This window comes from Zootoca vivipara, chromosome 2 (assembly GCF_965207765.1).
Source record: "Zootoca vivipara chromosome 2, rZooViv2.hap1.1, whole genome shotgun sequence".
Classification (NCBI taxonomy): Eukaryota; Metazoa; Chordata; class Lepidosauria; order Squamata; family Lacertidae; genus Zootoca; species Zootoca vivipara.
In genome coordinates, this window is record NC_142584.1 from 25,132,090 (window position 1) to 25,154,944 (window position 22,855).

The 22,855-nt window shown below is 47.9% G+C and overlaps 1 protein-coding gene across 3 annotated transcripts in view; it reads left to right on the plus strand.

Moving 5' to 3' along the window:
• Positions 1-22,855, plus strand: part of KIF19 (kinesin family member 19) — a 46,855-nt gene that overhangs the window by 8,215 nt on the left and 15,785 nt on the right. For 2 of the 3 annotated variants that reach the window (XM_035104099.3, XM_035104100.3), the window contains exons 3-9: positions 10,879-10,989; positions 12,913-13,000; positions 13,868-14,004; positions 17,708-17,833; positions 19,628-19,822; positions 20,655-20,801; positions 21,992-22,114. In XM_035104099.3, coding sequence (XP_034959990.3) covers positions 10,879-10,989; positions 12,913-13,000; positions 13,868-14,004; positions 17,708-17,833; positions 19,628-19,822; positions 20,655-20,801; positions 21,992-22,114 — 927 coding nt within the window. Of the gene's footprint in view, positions 1-10,570; positions 10,757-10,878; positions 10,990-12,912; positions 13,001-13,867; positions 14,005-17,707; positions 17,834-19,627; positions 19,823-20,654; positions 20,802-21,991; positions 22,115-22,855 lie in introns of all 3 variants that reach the window. The other variant, XM_088661452.1, reaches the window with a different exon arrangement.

Sequence of the window (22,855 nt, forward strand, 5' to 3'; positions counted from 1 at the left end):
CGTTCGGAAACCAAGGCACGGCTTCCGATTGCACAGGCACGCCGAAAACAATAGCGGAAACTGCATTGGACATTCGGCTTCCAAAAAAAGTTCAAAAACCGGAACACTCACTTCCGGGTTTCGATCATTCAGGAGCCGAAACGTACAGGGACCAAGGCGTTCGACAACCAATGTATGACTGTAGGTGGAAGCACAGTTCCTTCACTTCAGTGGACAGCCAAAGTCTACAGCTCCCACACCAAACTCTTAAGAGGCTTACAAAGCCCAAACTCTAATCTCTGTGCTTCTCTCAATCCTTGTGCAGAAGTGCAGTCTCTTCCCTTTCCTTCACAGGCAGAGTTTTCTGCACCTAGTACGGTACATGTGGCAGGAACTCTGGCATATTAAGATGGCAAGAGGTTGAGGTTTTTTGACTGGCACAGTGCTTTGCTCAACTGCTCTGAAAGGATTTTAAGTTGTTTTTTTTAAAAAAAAACCTGTTGTTTTTAAAGGGGGTCTGGGGAAGGGGATTTGGGTCCTATCCAAGAGACCTGGAGCTCATGTCCCCTAGGCTACCCCAGAAAAATGCCCCTGATTGCAGCTGTATACTTCTGTCTGATCCCTTTGAGTTTTGGCTCCAATAATATAATTTTAATGCTACCCAAATGAAAAGTCAGAACGTTGCTGGGGCATCAGGAAAACAGAAGGTACGGTTTTTAAAGAGAGAGAGAGAGAGAGAGAGAGAGAGAGGGAACAGATGTAGCTTGGGGGATTTATAAATTGCTTGGTTTTTCACCTTTCCTACATTCGTGTGAAACAAGCTAAGGGTGGAAGGGGGCAGTAGGCAATTTGAGAATAGTGGGTTTGTAGATTGGATGGAATCAAGTAGGACAGGCAATGAAGAAGAAAGGACACGAGGCTTGTCTTGAAGGGATAGCAAAACTGGGAAGGAGGAGATGGAAATCCAAATTTTGCTGAGCTGAATATTAGAGGTTGTATATAAGAGGGGGTATTTAGTCCAACAGGTTCAGGGTAGGATAATGGCTGGCCAATGTCTACACCCAGAATATTGAGTCTGGGATAAGGGGGCTGTTTACAGACAAACTATTATTTCTACCTGCCTGAAGGGAATTCATGTTTGTTGGAAAACAACGGAGAGTCCCCTGACCCACTAAAACGAAAAATTATAGGCTAATAAGCTTTGAAGATGCCGCAGGACCCTTCCTCGCCTTTGCTGCTGCAGACAAACACCGCTACCCCTGTGGGAATCAAACGTACATAGTTTTCTGTCTGTTTCACTGTATGTATACATGGCAGAAAGTCCAAAGTAGCTGTGACAAAAACAGGCCTGTGTGCGCTGGTGATAATACACAGTAGAACAGCATGCAGTTGCTGCAGATTTCCTCCAAGGAAGGGACATGCATCTAAGAAATCACTGCATGTGAGCGGGTTATAAATGGGATACGAGTCTCGTGTGGCCGAGGGTTAGGTTGCTGATGATCATAAAGGGTCAAAAGGCTCCTTGCAACTCCTCTAATCCTTGTGCCTCGGTGTTTCCCTTGCTTTGACCTACAGCTGCTTCTCCTGCCTCCCCCCCCCCACATTTTGGCAACAGTAGGCGCTGAAATAGTTCAAATGAAGAAGGGAACTGGCTGCCCGCTTGTGAGGAGATGCAAATTTCTGTTGATCCCTATCGCGGTTATTCCTGCTCCCCCAGTGATACGGAATGGAGGGCTCCCTCTCCCCCCCTTTCTCCTATAAAGGGGGTTGCCTTGGAGACAGCCTCCCTCGTGGGTGCCTTATCGGCCATGCCAGCCCATTGTTTATGGGAGTGACTTGTCGTCATGGCAATAATACTCTGGAGTCAAAAAGGGGGGGTTAAGCAGAGAGGAGGAACCGCGCCACAACTGTTTCCGGGGGGGGGGGGCTAATGCAGGGGTTGCTAGAGACCCCTTTGAGAAATATAATCCTGTGACTGGCAATAGCTTCATCATAAGCCCCTCGCTGTGGCCGGGGCTTAATTGGTACGTTTTAAATTTTAGTCAGAGCTCTTTAATTTGTTTATGGTTGCACTTAGGTTCCCCCCCTCTCTACTTTCCTCTAAGAATAGGGTTGCCAGACTCAATAGAGGACAGGACTTCTGTGCCTTTAATTGCCCTGCTCTCTTTTGAGTCTGGAAACCTTAAAGAGAAACCAGCAGACCCTTTGCTTGGAAATTAAACAAAGGGTCTGCTGTTTCTCTTTAAGGTTTCTAGACTCAAAAGAGAGCAGCGCAATTAAAGGCACAGAAGCCCTGTCTTCTATTAAGTCTGGCAACCCTATCTAAGGCTCTCGAGGCGTTATACGTTGCTCCCCCTCCTCTCCGTGTCACACAACAACCCTGTGAGGTAGGTTTAGCTGAGAGAGGGTGACTGGCCCAAGGTCACCCAATAAGCTTTGTGGCTGGCTCAAGATTTGCACCCTGGTCTCCCAGGTCCAGCTCCCTAACCACTTCACGGGGCCTGCAAGAGAAAAAGAAAGAAGAGCGTTCATTTTTTCAGCCTGCCCAATTCCCGGGGGTCTAGGTCTCAGAATGTATGTTATGTATCATATCTGTCCAGCCCTGTTCACCAAAAAGCATTTAATTTTCAAAAAAAAAAACAGAAAAAAGGACGTTCCACTTCTATACCAGAAGAGAGTTTTCGCCAGGAAGGTGTCTAGTGTACGTCAAGAATGTACACCCCCCCCACCAACACCTGATACCCTCTATTTTCAAGACACTGCCATGATTGTGCTGCTGGGGCTTGCTGTTTGCCATTTCTCTCTTCCGACACCCAAGAGGAACCGTTTGTTTCCAGAGACCACTTCTCCTCCCCAGATTTTCCATCCAGAAAGGGTGGCGGCAGAGTATGTCATTCCTTGTGTGTTTGCTTATTAATTTAAATATACACACGTTTTGATTTGCCTGTCGACCAGCAGTGAGATAAAACCTGTAGGTGGGGAAACAAAACAAAACAAAAAAATGGGCAAACAACACACACACACACACACACACACACACACACATACCGCAAGCGGAGCTGCTTTCTAAAAGCGCCACATGTGGAAAGCAAGTCTCCCACCTCCACCCACTCACCAGGACTGTCTGTTTGCATCGGAGAAATGTTGGAAGGGGATGCCCTGCCTCAAAGGAGAGATTCTTTTAGATTATTCCGTGTCTCGGCTACGTACAGTCTTGAGAAGAGGCTTCCTTCGACTGAAGGTCCTGCGTTCTCCATCCCCGCAGCAAGATTTGTAAAAGTCATTTGTAGTGTTCTGTAATTTCTGGTGCGTCTGTCCAGAAGCGGCCAGGAGAGATTTGACAGCAACACAAACAAACCATTTCCTAGCTTTCCCCCTCAAAACTCCTGATAGCTGAGCAGAACTCAATTGGGAGGAATGCTTCGCTTTGATTGATGCCCAAAGGTTTACTTTCAGAGATGTAAAAGAGTCAGAATTACACACTGTAAGAGGAGTCCATACCCTGCAGTTATTGATCTGTGCTAGTCCTTGTCTTTCTTCTTCCTTGTAACCTTAGGGCTGCAATTATTTCCTGATACATCCCCTGCTCGGGTATTTCAGCTCGCTTTGTTTTCTCTTGTTTTGGCCCGCTGTGTGAGACAATGCTGCCAGTGTTGCAGCCTATAGAAGACAAAACTAATGAACACGATCGTTGTTGTTTGTATTTAAAAAGATCTCGTATATTAGCAAGACTTGCTGTTTTGAGAGTGCCTCCCCAGAAGAAAAGTGACAAGATTAGAGAAATGGGTCATGCAGAGATGCAGCCTCCTCTAAGGCTGAATAATACATAAAATCACAGAATTGTGGAGTTGGAAGGGACCCTGAGGATCATCTAGTCCAACCCCCCTGCAATGCAGGAATATGCAGCTGTCCAATACGGGGATCGAACCTGCCACCTTGGTGTTATCATCACCAGGGCTGTCTTAAGCAAATGTGGCACCGGGGTGCAAAGATCTGGCCCCCCAGGTTGCCCAGTCCCAGGCGCGCAGGAGGGCAGAGCCGGCTGGCTGACTCAGCGTCTCGCTGGCTCGGTCGCTCCTGAATTTGCGGAACAGAGCTGCCCGCAGCAGAAGAGCCCACTGTGGCACTCTGACCTACAGATAGGCTCTTCCCCGGACTCAACTCTCGGGCCCCGGACTCTTGGCCTGGCGCCCCTGAGAGCCCGGCGCCCGGGTACCCCACACCCCTAGTGCCTATGGGTACCACGCTGTAACCAACTGAGGCTGACATGTTATGTCCTTGCATTGGAAGTGGTTGCGTGATCCAACTGCACCGAAAGCAAAGATGTAGCAGAATTAGCTGCCCCTGGAGAAAGCTGACTGGGAGGAAACTTAGTCGGAGTAAATAATCATGCGGAGATGCACAGTTTCCTCTCGGTCAGATTTCCCTGCTTCTCATTACTGTGCCTTTAACAACTCCATTATGCAGTACAGGCAGAAATCAACTGGAGAGGTTGTTTCCTAGCATGGGAGTAAAGGTTTTCCTGTTGAATTGTTACAAGTTGTTAAAGATAGGGGATCTAACCTCTGTTGCAGTAGTGGTGGGGGAGTTTTGCCTGTTGGTTTTAAAGGAGAGGAAGAAGAGGAGACCACCCTGTTTGTCAATGTCCCTCTCCCTAGCAGGTCACCTTCCCTCTCTCTTCCTTCAGATCCTCTGCACAAACCTCAGGACAGAATCGCACAGAGGCCCATTTGTCCAAGCGAAGTTATGAGGCCGGCCAATTGAGTTTTTTGGCGTTGCTCACAAAGCGCCCATGAATGCCTGCTGAAACAATGCCCTGATTCTCCGGGCACAATGGGCAAGAGAGCTGCCAACAGCACAGGCTGTTCTTGTTGCTGAGAGTTACCTGTGGCTCCACCTGAAAGAGAGTAAACCATTCAAATCCCAATCCTGGGAGGAAGGAGGGAGAGGGAGACAACCTCAGTGAAATTTATTTAAAATGATGATGATGTTGGTGGTAGTGGTGGTGATATGTCCCAGGGTGCATCACAACAACATTAACAACAACATTAAAAGCAGTTTTAAACAAATTTCAAACCTAAGAATAGAGTGGGTCCTAAACGCAGGGCTTTTTTTTATCAGCCAAACTGAGTTCTGTCACCTCTCAGGTTGGCGCCATTGCCATTGTAAGAGAACGAGGGAAGCGTTCGTGGTGAGTTCTGGCACCTCTTTTTCTAGAAAAAATAGTACTGCTTAAAAGTACTTGTTACGTATTCAGTGGTCTGTGTTTGCCTGATCTTGAGTCTGGACTAAGGATTCTGAGCCCCTGTGTTCTGATTCGACACATGATATCCCGTCACAGAACATTTCAGGATTTGGACCTCTGCCATTGGCCCTTAATCTCTGAGTCGTGATTCGCAGCTTGGAAGTTTAGACAGCCAATCATGTTGGAAGTGGGAGTGGCCCAGGCCTCCAGAAAGGTATATAAGAAGTTGATTTGCCCCTGTTGTCCAGTTCTGTTAGTTCAATAAAAGTTATTGCTGTTATCACTGTGTCCTGCCATGTGGGAGCCCACCTACATTTCAGTACCCATCTCAAATGTTGAAGGCCGGAGCAAATGTGTGTTTGAGTTACCATAGTATTTAGAGTCAAGAAGCAGAGTCTTATCCTGTCAGGAATTCAAAACCGCAACTGATTTCTCAGGCATGTCATATGCGTGCAGGATCCTTCTCACCCATTCCATGTAGATTCCAACCATGAATGAAATTGTGGAGCAGGAAAATGGGGGTGGGGTGGGGTGTGGAGGAGCAGTTATACTGAACTGAATTCAATGCTTAAAAGATAAAAGTCCTTTGCTTTGTCCTGGGTGCTTCCCCCTTCTCAATCCTGCCTCCCTCTGCTTTGCTGCTGTGTCTGCTCAGAGCTATTTGTGCCCCATTTGCTACCATTTCTACCTGATTAATGTCAGAGAATGGTAAAAGGTAAAGGACCCCTGACTGATTAAGTCCAGTCAAAGGCAACTCTGGGGTTGTGCCGTTCATCTCGCTTTCAGGCCGAGGGAGCTGGCGTTTGTCCACAGACAGCTTTCCGGGTCATGTGGCCAGCATGACTAAACTGCTTCTGGCGCAACAGAACTTTGTGATGGAAACCAGAGCACCCGGAAACGCCGTTTACCTTCCTGCCACAGTGGTACCTATTTATCTACTTGCACTGGCATGCTAGGTTGGCAGGAGCTGGGACAGAGCAACGGGAGCTCACTTGGTTGCGGGGATTCGAACCACTGACCTTCTGATCGGCAAGCCCAAGAGGCTCAGTGGTTTAGTCTACAGCGGTAATGTCAGAGAATGGTAATGTGGCTTCAGTGGCATTGAAGGACAGGGAAATCCTTTTACATGGCTCTTGCTGTAAATGCTTGCAATGGGAGCTATTGATTGACATAAACTCAGTGATAAGAAGAAGAGTTTGTATTTGATATCCCACTTTATCACTACCTTAAGGAGTTTCAAAGCAGCTAACAATCTCCTTTCCCTTCCTCCCCCACAACAAACCCTCTGTGAGGTGAGTGGGGCTGGGAGACTTCAGAGAAGTGTGACTAGCCCAAGGTCACCCAGCAGCTGCATGTGGAGGAGCAGGGAAGTGAACCCGGTTCACCAGATTATGAGTCCACTGCTCTTAACCCCTACATCACACTGGCGTAAGGATCTTAAAAGGAGAGCAATATTGGTGGAAGATTCTGACATGCTGGAGAATCCCCAAGATATGTTCCTTAAGTTATTTATTTACCACCCTCAACTTCCCATTCTTCATCCAATGAGCTTAAGGAGCTGCTTAGGTGTTTATTTCCATCTTCATTTCATCCTAGCAACAACCATTCGGGGTTGGTAATTAAGGCTGACCCTGGCTCAAAGTAACCCTGGCTTGGTTACTTTGAGTACCTGTTGGTTACAAAGTTGGTTACAAAGTACCTGTTGGTTACAGTGTGGTGCTGATCATGCCAAGGATGCAGGTTCGATACCCATACAGGACAGCTGCATATTCCTGCATGGCAGGGGGTTGGACTAGATGATCCTCGGGGGTACCTACGATTCTGCGATATGGCATACCATGCTGGTTAATTTATCCCAAGCCTCCCTTTTCTTTTTATCTGCTGCCTGCCTACTATGGCGATTGCCTTACACACCGGCCCCTTTTAAGGCCTCTTGGAGACGGTGAAACCCAACCGTACGTTGCCGCCTAGGGCAATCTGATCTCTGCACACGCAAGGATGACAAGCTGCTCTCACAGGGGGACAGATGCTGACATCTACTGTGCCATCGGTAGCTACTTTTGTAGCAGGTATCCAGTTCTGCTTCTGAACGGTTGAACTGGGGAAAGGAGAGGCTTCCCTTCCTCGGTGAAAGCTCTTAAGTGCCAGAGGTCTCAGGCAGAGGAGCTGGCATTTGGCATTACATAATGACCCTGATGTTGGGAAAGATGGAGGGCACAAGGAGAAGGGGACAACAGAGGATGAGATGGTTGGACAGTGTTCTCGAAGCTACCAACATGAATTTGACCAAACTGCGGAAGCCAGTGGAAGACAGGAGTGCCTGGCGTGCTCTGGTCCATGGGGTCACAAAACACGACTAAACGACTAAACAACAACAACCATCACCAAGCCGAGAGACAAATCTTATGAGGTGAACCCTTAGCAGTCGTTCCCGGAAGGCCAAGCTGCAGCACTGAGGGAAAATCTCTCTGGGATGCAAGTTCATTTAGGCAGGCTAGCTTCAAAGAGAATAAGGCTGTGTGCACAATATGCATTTAAAGCACATTCAAAGCACATCCATTCCCCTCAAAGAATTGTGGGCACGGTCGTTTGTCCCTCACAGTTACAGTTCCCATTAACGCTCAGCATAAACTACAGTGCCCAGAATTCTTTGCGAGGGATGGATGTCCTTTAATGGTGTAGTGTGTACTTAGCCGTAGCCTCATTTCCGCCCAAAGAAAGCAAATCCAGTAGTTTCATTCCCCTTTCCAGGATCTGGCAAAAATAATAATAATTCCCCAAGTACACTGCAACCCATAGCAGATGCAGACTTTACAACATTTCTCCAAGGAAAATAAAATAGAGGTGTCCTATAATGACTACAATATAAATGTTATTATTTATATCCCACCCATCTGTCTGGGTTGCCCCAGCCACCCTAAAAAAATTAAATAACAAAACATTAAAAGATTTCCCTACACAGGGCTGCCTTCAGGTGTCTTCTAAAGGTTGTGATGTTACTTATCTCCTTGGCTCGGGGGTTGCATAACTCCATACCCTCCAACCTTTCTCTGGTGAAAATAGGGACGTCCTAAGGAAAAGTGGGACATTCTGGGATCAAATCAGAATCTGGGACGGCTTCTGTAAATCTGGGACTTTCCCTGGAAAATGGGGACACTTGGAGGGTCTGCAATTGTAGGTGCCAGTAAGGAATCAAGGCTGAATCCCCTCCCAACTTTGCTGACTCCATAGCACAACAGTTCAGCGATGCCGACATACACACACACACCCTTTTCCACCCCCACCCCCAACCCGCATATCCCTTAGTGGCTACCGATCTGCTTGGGATTAAGCCCAGCAAACAGACACCTGATCTAATACCAGCAATGGCATCCACCCGGCTAGTATGGGCCTGTCCCCTTTGTCATATCAGATTAGGGTTGGAAGGGATCAGAGAGAAGCACAAAGGAAGATTAATGATCCACAGGCAGGTGGATGGACACCTGCATTCAGGATAACAGCCAGTGTGGAAGCTCTTAATACAGTGGTGTCCAAACTTTTTCCAAAGAGAGCCAGATCTGATGAAGTGAAGGGCCGTGAAGGCTGACCAAAGGGCCAGCCAAGGTTGTTGAGCTTTTTTTAGGATTGAAGTTGTTGACCTTTTTTTAGGATTTTACCCCAAAGTTGTTGAACTTTTTTTACGGTTCAAGTTGTTGGGGGTTTCTTTGGGTTTTCCCCTAAGAAATAGACTGCCATATTGAACTGAATTAGGGCCCTGTAATAGACTTTGGACATGCCTGCTCTAATAGTTATTCTCTCTCTCTCTCTCTCTCTCTCTCTCTCTCTCTCTCTCTCTCTCTCTCTCTCTCTCTCCCTACTTCCCTTCTGCTTTATTTCACTGTCTAACACTCTTCTGTTCCATCCTTCCAGTTTTCCTGATGCCCTTCAGCTCAGATCTACCTGCCTTGTGGGAGGGACCACAGCTCAGTGGGAGAGAGAGCATCCTTTGCATGCAGAAAGTCTGACTGTTCCATCACTGGTGCACCCAGTTAAAAGGGTCTGGTAGCAGTTGACTAAGACCCTTTGAGGCTATCTGCTCCTCCATTGGGTGACAGGCTTGTGAATACACCACTGGGCTAGTGTGATGATGTATAAGTTAGCACTGAGGCAGCCCAGCAAACCCCCACCACCACCACCACATCAGATCCTAACCCTCCTCCTAGCAGATTTTTATTCTGCTGGGTATTTCCCAGCTTATTACCACTGTGCAGTCTAATTAGTTAGAAGCCAGTTCACAGTTGCAGTCTTAGTGCTCCGGGGATCCTGGTGTGCTATGCAGCTTATTAAAAGCTTTTGTACCTTGAGGGACATGATTTCGGAGACGGGGAGGGAGAAGCAGGCAGAGAAGCTTTAGGTGCTGCAGCTACCTTGGGCAGAACTTCGATATTTCATTGGCTATGGGCTGTAGGTGGTTCCTAAGTTTGGAAACCACTGCTCTAAGGGATGCCAGCATGGTGGCACTTTATTGCTTCCTCCTAGCAAGGGAGCATAAAGAGGATGGGCAAATCTTGTTGCAGTGGTACCTTGGTTCTCAAACTTAATCCTTTCCAGAAGTCCGTTCCAAAACCAAAGCGTTCCAAAATCAAGGCATGCTTTCCCATAGAAAGTAATGCAAAATGGATTAATCCATTCCAGACTTTCAAAAACAACCCCTAAAACAGCAATTTAACATGAATTTTACTATCTAACGAGACCATTGATCCATAAAATGAAAGCAATAAACAATGTACTGGAGTCACACAATCAATCAGTAGCTGAACTGGGTTCCACACTTCTAAGAAAAAAACTGCTCCTTTTCCCTTATGGGGTACCCAAGAGCCCATATAGAGTCCTTTTGTAGGTTCTCGGTGGGAGAAAATAACAGAGACCAACCAGAGAATATTGAGAAGCAAGGCAGCTAGTAAGCCTGATCTTTATTAACTCTTGCAACAGGGTGCTCCCCAACATGCAGGAGAGAGGAGGAGGACCCAGAATAAATGTGTGGTCGCCCTTATATAGACATTTTAAATTGCTCGCCGTGGAGTCTTAAGACTACCCCCAGAAACATCATACAGACATCACAGAAGGGGTGTGGCCCAAGACCACCCCCCAGATACATCATACCTACGTCACAGAAAAGGCGGTCTACAACAGAAATCTGAGTGCATTGAGTCAAAAAAATCTGAGTCCAAAATGGTTTCAGGGCTGTCTTCCTGTGCTGCTTCACACATGTGGTTTATACATTTGTGTACGTGTCTGCTTGGTACATTGATGAACCTTTATTATATATATAAGACCTTAATTTTTTTTATTTCACACTCAAAACAGAGCACGTTCGGCTTCCGAAAAAAGTTTGCAAATCGGAACACTTACTTCCGGGTTTGCAGTGTTTGGGTTCCAAGTTGTTTGAGTACCAAGGCGTTTGAGAACCAAGGTCTCACTGTACTCTGGAAAGATTTGGGATTTGGAAACAGTGGCTAGCCATGGCAGCAGTGTGAGACTCCTCTGGGCCAAGTAAGAACTGGTGGCACACATTTTCTCTTCCGCTTCCCAGCTGCTTCCTTGCGGTTTGCTTCCAGTTCTCCAGTGTAACGTGTATCAAAAAGATCCCATCACTTTCCCTTTTTCTTTTGCAGATGGTCGTTCTGATGGACCCAATGGAGGACCCTGATGACGTGCTCCGCGCCAACCGCTCACGAGAGAAGTCCTATATGTTTGATGTAGCCTTTGATTTTGCTGCTACCCAGGTAAATAAGTAGGACGAACGTGTGAACCTAGTTACCCAGGGACCTGAGCCCAAAGTACATGTGATGTGGCGCTAGGCACATGCATTGGTTTACTGGCTGATCAAAGGGATGCTGGGATGGAAGAGCTAAATATTTTTTCTGTTCTGAATCACCCTCCCCTTTTTCACCCAACGGAAGAAATGTAAAGTACCCTTATCTTTCCCCCCCGGCTCAAATAAAAAAATCAGCTGTGAAGCTTAGAGTGGGGAAATTCCCAGAGGAAAAGGAGTTACACAATTCCTCCCTGTTCCTCAGTTCCCAATCACAACCTCCCCAGAGCTGCTTTTGATTAGAAAAGATAACTGGGGGAGTGTTACACAGATCTGCCGTAAAACGTATGGTCCGAGCTCCAAGGCACCTCTGACACCCCAGCCTTGCCTTCCAACCTGTCTCAGGTGTGGTGGCAGGTGGCATGCCTGGGCCAAACCACAAGCTCCCCTTTCACCAGGCTCCATTTCAAGCTAATTTGCACGTTGCCGTGAAACTGGAGCTCCTTGAGTGAGATCTGCCATTCATCTTGCCAGTTCTTACTCCTGAAGTGGGAGGTGGTAAGGGGCTGAGATGGAGAAGGAGAAGGAGCAGTGAGTAAGGAGAGAAGATTGTGGGACGGAAGTGACTGAGAGAGCATGACTACAAGGTCACCTCTACGCCATCAATTGAAGCACTCTTATTCCATCTTAAGAGTTCATGCTTCCCCCAAAGAATCCTGGGAACTTTAGTTCTAAATGTCCCCTTAAACACAGCCTGCCCATGATATTGTGCAGTTGCACTAGGTGATCTGAGGGCTGCATCCAGCCCCCTGTCTGAGCTTGGAAGGATTCCTGGGCATTCTTCCCTGGTTGCCACAGTACTCCTTCAGTAAAGGGACCCCTGACCATTAGGTCCAGTCGTGACCGTCCTTGTGATTGCGGCACTCATCTCACTTTATTGGCCGAGGGAGCCGACGTACAGCTTCCAGGTCATGTGGCCAGCATGACAAAGTCACTTCTGGCGAACCAGGGCAGCACACGGAAACGCCGTTTACCTTCCCGCTTGGAGTGGTACCTGTTTATCTACTTGCACTTTGATGTGCTTTCGAACTGCTAGGTTGGCAGGAGCTGGGACCGAGCAACGGGAGCTCACCCTGTTGCGGGGATTCCTTCAGTACATACCCCAAAAATGAATGCACCGAGAGATCACTTGTGTTGTCTCGTTTTGAGCTGGCTGTGTATCCCAGTTTGTTTGCTTATTTGCTTAATAATAGTAATAATTTTATTATTTATACTCCACCCATCTAGCTGGGTTGCCCCAGCCACTCTGGGCGGCTTCCAAAGCATATAAAAACGTAACCAAACATCAGACATTAAAAACTTCCCAATGCCTTCAGATGCCTTCTAAAAGTTGTGTAGTTTCTTTATCTCCTTGACATCTGGTGGGAAGGCGTTCCACAGGGAGGGGCCCACTGCCAAGAAGGCCCTCTGCCTGGTTCCTTGTAACTTCTCTTCCCACAATGAGGGAACCACCAGAGAGCCCTTGGAGCTGGACCTCAGTGTCGGGACTGAGCGATGGGGGTGGAGATGCTCCTTCGGACATACAGGACTGAGGCCGTTTACTCAATAAATTTAAAAAGCATCATAAGCTTTATTTTGAAAGACTGTGATGAAGGCAAAACTGCATAAAACCAACTCAGATTCATGGCTAAATAGTTGTCTTAAGGAATGCAGTTTCTTCTCGCCTTTGGAGGGCTCTTATACTATGCGCTGGAAGCAGCAAAGAGCAGGTGGTGTTAGAGAAAAGCCAAAGCTCATTGCCACCCGCTGCCTCATATTGAGCAATTTGTTTCTACTGCCTTCCTGGAAACAGGATGTTTCTTTGAAACCCTCTTCTCTTCCCCTCCGCTTTCAGGATATGGTCTACCGTGCCACCACCAAAGGCCTCATTGAAGGTGTCATCTCTGGCTACAACGCTACTGTTTTTGCCTATGGCCCCACTGGTAAGAAAAGAGGCTCATATGCGAACGTGAGACAATGTCTCTTCTCACTGTAGGAACCTAGGGTCTATAGGCTGCTCTAGGCATGGACTGATTTAGTTCTGAAAGCAATGGGACAAGCCTCAGAACTGCTCCCTCTCTCATGGGGCCCCAAGCTCTATTCTCCATGTGTGAGGAAGGGTCAAAAGAAGCCATCTCTCGAATTCTAAGTAATGGCTCTAAGAGGAGTGACTCAGGATCTAGACAGGGAAGAGGGAGTCAGAGAGAGGGACCCTGAGAGCAGATTTGTGTGAGCACCCCAAAGCCAAATAAAAGACATGACCTCCGATCTCAAGCCTGCAAGCACCCTATGTTAACGAAACAAGGGCCTTGTCCACTTCTGTGTGGTGCTTTTTCAAGCGCACCACATTACCGTTAGAAAACAAACCATCCTTTGGCCAACAGCAGAGCAAATCCAAAGCACAAAAGTAGTGTAAACGCCCTTGCCACATCCTTGAAGCAAAGTCGTATTCGTACCGTCTTCCCATCTTAATTGCCTGACACCATATTCATTCCAGATAGGACCCTGTTCCGTAAAAGACATGTTAGCCTCCATAGTCTTGTCCCTGTGCTTTTCTGAACACAGAAGGTAAGGAGCTGGACACCCAGAACGCTATTTATTATGTGGGTCGATACAGTTCATCTTGACCGGTGGTTTTTAGTATATTGAAAACGACCTTTGTTAGGAAGGAAAGAGCTGAAGGAGCAATGTGGTCCTTTCAAGCAGCAACCTAATAAGATGGAGATCCAACATTGGGTGGCCCTAAACTGGAAACATGTTACCAATTCAGCAACCAGCTCATCCTGTCCCTACTTTCCTCTCGCCCTCAGGCTGTGGGAAGACCTATACCATGCTTGGCACAGACAATGAACCTGGCATTTATGTGCGAACGCTCAACGACCTCTTCCGTGCTATCGAGGAGACCAGTGATGACATGGACTACAAGGTGTCTATGTCCTATTTGGAGGTGGGTCACCTTGGAATCAGGGGTGTGTGTGTGTGTGTGAAAGATGGCCTATCTCTGGAGTTGCCCATGGGCACAAGAAGTCTTCTCCTGGTCTCCACAAATGTCTCCCCCATGCCAGTTGTCACCCTCTGTAAAAATTAGGTTGATCTTGGGTCGGTATTTTTATAGTACTGGCAAGGACCACATCTATTTATTTATTTTTTACTACATGGTCCACCAATGTAATTTATATTTTGATGGGGACTGGGTGAGGGCTGCGCAATATCATGCAAATTCAAGATGATCAGTTTTAATCCTTCTGGATACAGCTTTTACTTAGACTCTATGGGAAATAAAAGAATATGTGTGCGCACAGATGTTTTCTGTTTTTCTATGTGTCCGGGGCAAAGAGGGAAGAGACTTGGGGAAATGGGGGGGGGAAGCAACCCCAGAGTGGGGGTGCCCAAATTGTCCAAAGCTTGATGAGCTAGCCATCCTGGCCCAGAAATGGAGGGGATCACTGCCTGATCATGCTGTTTGGTTTCCCATTTCCTGTGCGCTGAGTCGCACAGCTGTTTTTGAGGTGCGTCCCAAATTAGAGCTACTTCCCACATAGTTGTTCCTTACTTACAGGGAAGTGTCCAACTAACAAGCTGGAGATTTTTCTGAAGCAGATCCTTGCAAAATGTACAAATCAAGGCACAGACACAAGCAGCAGGGCCACACTGAAGCCGGGCGGCCAGGCACCTCCCCAAGGCATACTTGCTTTCACATTGCCGTGATGATGCGCATGCCTTCCGCCTTAAACACTTGCGTGGGGAAAGATTGCCTTCACAACCAAAGCACCCCCCCCCTGCCTTGAAATCTTGCTGTTGTCTCAAGTGTTCCTACCCCTTCCTGTACCCCATAACTTGACTCTTCTCTGGCAGCTTCCCCCCCAATCCCTTCCGCCTTTATGGCTGGTGCGCACACAGTCCTGGGTGCAGATAATTGCCTTGGCAACACACCAGGACTCAGGCTAGTATAATATTGACACTCATTAGCAGCTTGGAACAACCGGCAATAAAGCAAAGGAAGGAAGGAGGTGACTGGAGAAGCACCACTGGGACATGAGCACTGTAGTCAGGGCAGTCTCGAGCAGGTCGCGCGCCCTGGCACTGAGGGGCGGAGATCGCTCCGACGCCCCCGCCCTCGCAGGGCGCAGCATGGCTTCCGCGCGGCTTCGTAAAAGACATGTTAGCCTCCATAGTCTTGTCCCTGTATTGAAACTGACTTCAATACAGACGTATCTTGGCTACTGCCTTGCTACAGTCTGGGGCAGCATGCAGGCAACCCAGACTGAATGAAGGACGTCCTTGTTGCTGCTATAGGCAGAACAATAATGTGAATAAGGTCTTAGACTGCATCCTTGACTTTCTAGAGCAAATTGGATGCCAGCAAGAGAGACAGCTCTAATGCAGTCCTTGTTGACACTTCTGGTATTGAATTTATTGATTGCCTGGCGCGTTAATGGCCAATGCCAGGAATCTTGACATTTTCTGTAGGTTTGATGGGAGATATCCGCAAGGAGTCATGGCCACCAGTGGCTTTCAGGGTCGTTTGCTTGCTTGCTTTTAAGATAACACAGAAATTCAGGTGGAGTGTCATTGGGAATGGAGCCTTCTATGGCCCAACAAGCAATTGCAGCTATGATTCCAGGGTCCCTGTTGGGAAGAGAATGTGGGGAGCAGAGTTTGAAGCAGTCCTCAAAGGTGGCTCTGTGATCCAGCTTCTAAGTGACCTTGTGTCCTATTCTAATAGGATGGCGGTTAACGGATTGAGGTTGAATCCTGACAAGACAGAAGTACTGTTTGTGGGAGACAGGAGGCGGGCAGGTGTGGAGGACTCCCAGGTCCTGAATGGGGTAACTGTGCCCCTGAAGGACCAGGTGCGCAGTCTGGGAGTCATTTTGGACTCACAGCTGTCCATGGAGGCGCAGGTTAATTCTGTGTCCAGGGCAGCTGTCTATCAGCTCCATCTGGTACGCAGGCTGAGACCCTACCTGCCGACGGACTGTCTCGCCAGAGTGGTGCATGCTTTGGTTATCTCCCACTTGGATTACTGCAATGCGCTCTACGTGGGGCTACCTTTGAAGGTGACCCAGAAACTGCAACTAATCCAGAATGCGGCAGCTAGACTGGTGACTGGGAGCAGCCGTCGGGACCACATAACACCGGTCCTGAGAGATCTACACTGACTCTCAGTACCTTTCCGAGCACAATTCAAAGTGTTGGTGTTGACCTTTAAAGCCCTAAACGGCTTGGTCCTGTATACCTGAAGGAGCGTCTCCACCCCCACCGTTCAGCCCAGACACTGAGATCCAGCGCCGAGGGCCTTCTGGCAGTTCCCTCATTGCGAGAAGTGAGGTTACAGGCAACCAGACAGAGGGCCTTCTCGGTAGTAGCACCCACCCTGTGGAATGCCCTTCCATCAGATGTCAAGGAAATAAGCAGTTATCCTAATTTTAAAAGACATCTGAAGGCAGCCCTGTTTCCCTGTTTAGGGAAGCTTTTAATATTTATTGCTGTATTGTTTTAATATTCAATTGGGATCCGCCCAGAGTGGCTGGGGAGACTCAGCCAGATGGGCGGGGTATAAATAATAAATTATTATTATTATTATTATTATTATTATTATTATTATTATTATTATTATTTATAATAGCCAGTGCTGCAGCCATAGGCAGACCCTTGTGGGAGACAGGAGTGACATCTTACCTACTTGAAACAAAATAAAAAAAATCCTTCCAGTAGCACCTTAGAGACCAACTAAGTTTGTCATTGGTATGAGCTTTCGTGTGCATGCACACTTCTTCAGATACCTACTTGTGAGTGGCATGCATGGGGAAGAATGTTCTAATAAACCTTTCTGTTGCCAACGTATATAGTTCATTTGTTCCTCTCTTGCACCAAAAAGAGAAAATACTGCCAGGTGTTCTGGGCAGAACAAGGAAGTAATAAATCAGCACACTTGCATCGTAGTCTAGGCCACGGCATAGATAGAACGATATATTAACACTGCAAATCAGTCCTTCTCTTTCTGATGCTCCTGCTTATGTAGCCAAACTGGGAGCACTCACAAACAAGAATGAGGTATCACCAGGCATGGGGAATCCCTGAGACTTGCAAAAGTACAGAAAATATTTGGGGGGGGTACTTTAAGGGGCATGGCATCCCCTAACAGACCAAGTTTGGACACATAATGCTGATTGACAGTTGTGGTGGTGGTGGGGAGAGACACAAGAAACTGGTGAGGAGGGGGATGCAATGGAATGGCTAAGATCCTGAACAGTTATCCTTCCACATTGCGACCCTTTGCTTCTGGTCCCACTGGCAAAACCTGGTTCTAAACCCAATTGGCTACTGGAACTTTCCCCCAAGGAACTTTCGCGAACTGTAGGTGGGATGCTGAGAATTTCGTTTCGCTCGATTCACTTGTTAACCTGATAGTGTGGTTTCTGCAGGTGAATTGTGCCACATCAGGGGTGCCCACTAAGGATCTCTCACTAGCTGAGAAGCCTGAGCTTCCACCAAGGACGGCTTTGCAATGTTCTTAGTCTGACTTGACTAATCTCTGGCGAGCCATTGCCCCCAAACCCTATATTGGTGCCTTCCAGAACCTGCTAAAAGATAGCTAAGCTGCTTGCAATGGTAACTTCAGCCCCTATTTCTCTCCCCCCCCCCAGATCTACAATGAGATGATCCGGGACCTTCTGAACCCCTCCCTAGGCTACCTGGATTTGCGTGAAGATTCCAAAGGCATCATCCAAGTGGCTGGCATCACGGAAGTGTCCACCATCAACGCTAAGGAGGTGAATGGGAACAAACCAATTATACAACGGGGGAGGAGCAGGAAGCCATAACTTTTGCTGCAGTTTTACAGGATAGTGATCCCGGTTATGAATTTTATGTTCTGAAAGAGCCTGCCGTTAATTGTGTACCTATCACTGTGGCAAGCTGGGAATAGATCCTGATACTGAAGTACAGTACTGAATGGTATTGCCAACAATGGGCAGCCTTGGGCAAGACTAATGGTACATCGATCTCAGCTTCTAAGTTCCTTCTGTGACCAGGATCGCATGATTTGCCCTTGTTGTTAGGAACGCTGTCAGGGCAGCATCCCCACAAATAATCTGACCCTCTCCCCCCCCTTTAATTATTCTGTATTTGTGTTTTTGTTGCTAGAGATTCAAACCATATTAGTCAACCCAAATTGTTTGTTCTGCTGCTTATGGAGAGGTGAGAGAAGCATTAAGGCTGAGTTTGAAAAGGTTTTTCTTATTTGCACTTGGATTTAGTTTTTGAGTCAGGAGGGGGGAAACATTAGCAGTGATGGAACAAGAAATTCAATATTATTTCCTGGATATTGGTTAAGAGGAGAAAGAGATCAGCCCATGATTTCTTGGCAACAACAGGTGCTGTGGTTTGGAGGAATGGACCGGCATGTTTGCCTGAAAGTCTTGCTGTGTTCAGTGGGGCCTACTTCCGGATAAATGAGCATAGGACTTAGAAGACTTGGGCTATGTACACATGACAGAATTAAAGCAGATTTCCCCTCCAAAACAAAAAATCCTGGGAATTGTTGTTTACCCTTTACAGACCTATAACACCGTTAAGAAACTACAGTTCTGAGGATCCTTTGATGGGTGCTTTAAAAGTGTGGTATATCTGCAGCCTTGGTTGTGAAATTGCTGCTTCCCCCCCCCCAGCTAAGGAATATGACTGTTTAGGTTTTGGCCAGCCAGAAACAGATCCATTCCGCAGGGTTGTTGGGTGTCCCCTTCCCCCTTCTGTTTCCCAGGGTGCTCCTCCTTTTCTTTGGTCCTCCACCCCCCCAAATCCCCATAACGATTCTCATGAGCTTTGCCTCCTTATGTCTTTCCCTGATGACTCCATTTTGGTGCTCTCACCACCTGTGGGGCTTCTTCTCATCACCCAACAGGTAGAGGCTTCGCTCTTACAAAACCTTTAATGTTTTCAGTTTCTGCACTTTTCTGAGTTGAGGGAAGAGGAGTATAGAGTCCTATTCCTATAGCTTCCTGTTCCTGAAGTGTCTGTTCATTTAAACATTATCATGAAATATTACAACCACTCAGGAGAGAGCAGAAAGCAGGAAAAGAAACTCTGGGATATTGTCTTATGACTTCAATGGAAATAATTTCCCACAATGAGAAAAGTTGGGGGATCTTGTAAATCTGATATATATAGGAACAATATAGAGGAGGTAGGATGCACATTTCCAAATAATGCCTACAGAATATTGGCCTTTGTTTGTGTGAACAGTGACCCAGAGGTCTGCAGGCCAGAATAAACTTGCTCTTTTATCTGCGATTCCTTAATCCCCTCTGTTTCCAATGTCGCAGAACGGCCAGAGTTTAAGTAAGCCTCCTGTCAACAATATCCATGGCTGTTGGATCATTTTACATTGAGGTGGCAAAACTTTGGAACGTCAGGCGTTCCTAGACTATGGCTCCCATCATCCCTGACCATTGGCCATGCTGGCTGGGGTTGATGGAAGTCGGAGTCCAACATCTACTGGGCCACATGTTCCCTGCCCATTTTAAGAAGGATGCCTTTGTGCCTTCCGCTGTCTCCCTTCCCTGCAGATCATGCAGCTGTTGATGAAAGGCAATAAGCAGCGTACCCAAGAGCCCACGGCGGCCAACCGAACTTCCTCGCGCTCCCATGCTGTGCTACAGGTCACCGTGCGCCAGAAGAGCCGCGTCAAGAATATTATGCAGGAGGTGCGCGTGGGGCGGCTCTTCATGATCGACTTAGCTGGCTCGGAGCGGGCCTCTCAGGTACGTGGAGAAAGGGGCAGGCTTCTCATCAGGAGGAGGGCACCACGTTAGTCTAGGGCAATGTTTCCCAAACTTGGGTCTCCAGCTGCTTTTGGACTACCAACTCCCATCATCCTTAGCTAGCAAGGTCAGGGATGATGGGACTTGTAGTCCGAAAACAGCCGGAGACCCAAGTATGGGAAACGCTGGTCTACGGGGTTGTTCTGGAGGCTACGTATTTCCTGAGCATTGCCACTGAAGCCCTCTGGTGCTCAGGCCAGAACATGCCAGGGCCAAAGTGTGTAGAGGGATGGGCACACTGGCCCCACTCCCAAATCTTTGCGTGTGTTTGTGTCAGGTTTTCCTGCTCCACTCCCAAGTGTCACATGTTTAATGCGAAGAGCCGGAGGGGCTTTTTTCTGTTGCCTGAATGAACTCAACTGGCCACCTCTGGCCATGATAAGGCAGGCTCTGAAGGGGGAACGCTTAAAAAGTCCCCTTAAGACCTTCTTGCTAAATATGTGAAGGCCAGTGTGAGGAGGGTACAGCCAGCAATGGGCCAGGGGCCGCTGAGCTCATTCTGCTCCCTTTACACACTATGGGTGTCCAGGCTGAAAGGAGTTAAAATGAGGAGAGGAATGCCATCCTTTCCTTCCTGAGACTGTTATTTTGGAAGAAGCTTGGAAGCTGGAGCCGAGGGCACAAGAGAGCACAGCGAAGACGAGGGCAAGAGATTCCAACCCACTCTCAAAATTGCAGCCGAAGAAAACATCTCAGCTGCGTGCCCCCTGCTTGGTTTTTCTCGGAACAACTATTCCATTCTTGCGTCCCTCCTACTCTCCTTCTCCCACAGACGCAGAACCGCGGGAAGAGAATGAAGGAAGGGGCTCACATCAACCGCTCCCTGCTGGCCCTTGGCAACTGCATCAATGCGCTCAGTGACAGGGCGGGGGTCAAATATGTCAATTACCGGGATAGCAAGCTCACCCGCCTGCTAAAGGTAGGTCTGCCTGCGGGTGGGGCTGGCAAGGAGGGTGCCTAGTCATACAAGGTGGGCATAGCCTGGATTAAATGATAGGTTCTCTCTCACACGTTCACGAGGCAAGGTTGGCTTGCGGGGAAGGATTCCATGCCAATGTGCGTTGAAGTGTAGTCCTTCTGCTTAACAACAACAACAACATGGCGGCAGTCTGCTTCTCTCTACCCCCCACCACCACCACACACACAGACACCACAGAGTTTTCTTTTGTCTACTGCAGGGTGGGGAAGAAAAAACATAGCATAATTGGTGGCTGCGGTCAAGGAAACAAATGGACAATGGTGGTGTTTTTCTTAAGGTGACAGAGATGGGGGGAAGTGGAGAAATTCAAGGTGGGTTTGGTATTGTTGGTAGCCTCAAATTCACCACAACATTTAGTTCCTTGCCTAGTCCTCTCATCTTAGGAACCCAACGTCCCTCAATGTAGGCTGGGTGGGATGACAGGACCACAGTGCCCTATCTTGCCCTTGACATGTGATCAACACCTGAGGGTGCCATGGCAAGTAGGGTCAGGTTGGAGTTGCAAGGCTTTATATCACTCCAGGCAAACAACTTGCACTGAACAAGATTCAGAACTCAAATGAAACCATTCATCCTTCTTGGGCCAGACTTCCCCGTATCAGGCTCTGTACCCTTCCTGAAGAGTTAAGAGACAACGGCATAGTCCCATGTTTCCCAAACTTGGGTCTCCGGCTGTCTTGGGACTACAACTCCCATCATCCCTCACTAGCAGGACCATTGGTCAGGGCTGATGGGAATTGTAGTTGAAAAAACAGACGGAAACCCAGGCTTGGGAAACATTGGGTTAGTCCTTTGTCCTGGAGCTTAACATCCTGTAGCCTCTAACTCAGCTACCATCTTGAGTATTCCTTATCTTAGTAAGCATTGGGGAGATGAGGACCCTGATGTCAGTAGAGCCAGGGGAAGGGGAATATGTTCTGTGGTGCATGCATCCCAATCTAGGGTGGCTTTGGCTTAGAAGGTTCTTGGCTGTCCAGCTCAGGTTTAGTGTGGGGCCCAGTTTCTGGCTCTGACACTTGCTCCTCTTCTTTTCCTGATCTGGCTGGTTTGTCCTCTTCTGTGTCAAGAGTCCTGGCTGTTGCTCAGCAGCTTCTGTGTTAAGACCTACAAACTTTGCTCTCTAATCCTAGGATTCACTAGGCGGGAACAGCCGAACGGTAATGATTGCTCACATCAGCCCTGCCAGCAGTTCCTTTGAGGAGTCACGCAGCACCCTGACCTATGCCGAGCGTGCCAAGAGCATCCGCACCACGGTAGGATCCCCCAGACCCCACACTCTTTCTCTAAAAGTTACTCCGCTTTCTAGAAACAGTGGCATAGCATGGGTTTCCAGTGCCCGGGGCTGTGCAGAGGGTGGATGGGAAATGACATCTGTGTCACCCAGGGGACCGCAGCCTCAGAGATAAGAAGAGTTGTTCCATTGTCTGGAGCGCTCACTTCTTGGTTTGCATGGAGAATCTATTTTCAATGGAGCCCAGTGATGGAAGCATGCAACTGTATTGAGGCAGCGCCGGGTGTTGCAATTTTGCACCCCTAACAATTTTGCACCTGGGGCAACCGCCCCTGTGTGCTGCCCCCCCCCCAATGCTACACCACTGGGGGGACATCCTAGTTGTTCCACCAGAGCCAAACCAATGCTTTAGTCCTCCAATCCTGAGCATCCTAAATGCTGGAACCATTCTCAGATTGACACACAATTTTAGGGAACAAGACTTGCTCCGGGAAATGACAGTTTTATATCATACAGGGCATCTCTTTTCAGAGCACTGCAGCTATATGATTGACAGGATGCTAGACTAGATGGACCACTGGTTTCATCTGACGGTGTTGTACACACCACACGTCCTTCTAGAAAAATGGGGGGGGGGAATAGAAAAACACAAGTGTCCTGCATTTCCAGTCTAGCAACCTTCTAACTGTTCTCCCCTTGCAAAAAATTATCCAGACTTTAATCAAGGTTCCCTACGCATGTTTTCACACCACCCCTGATGTCT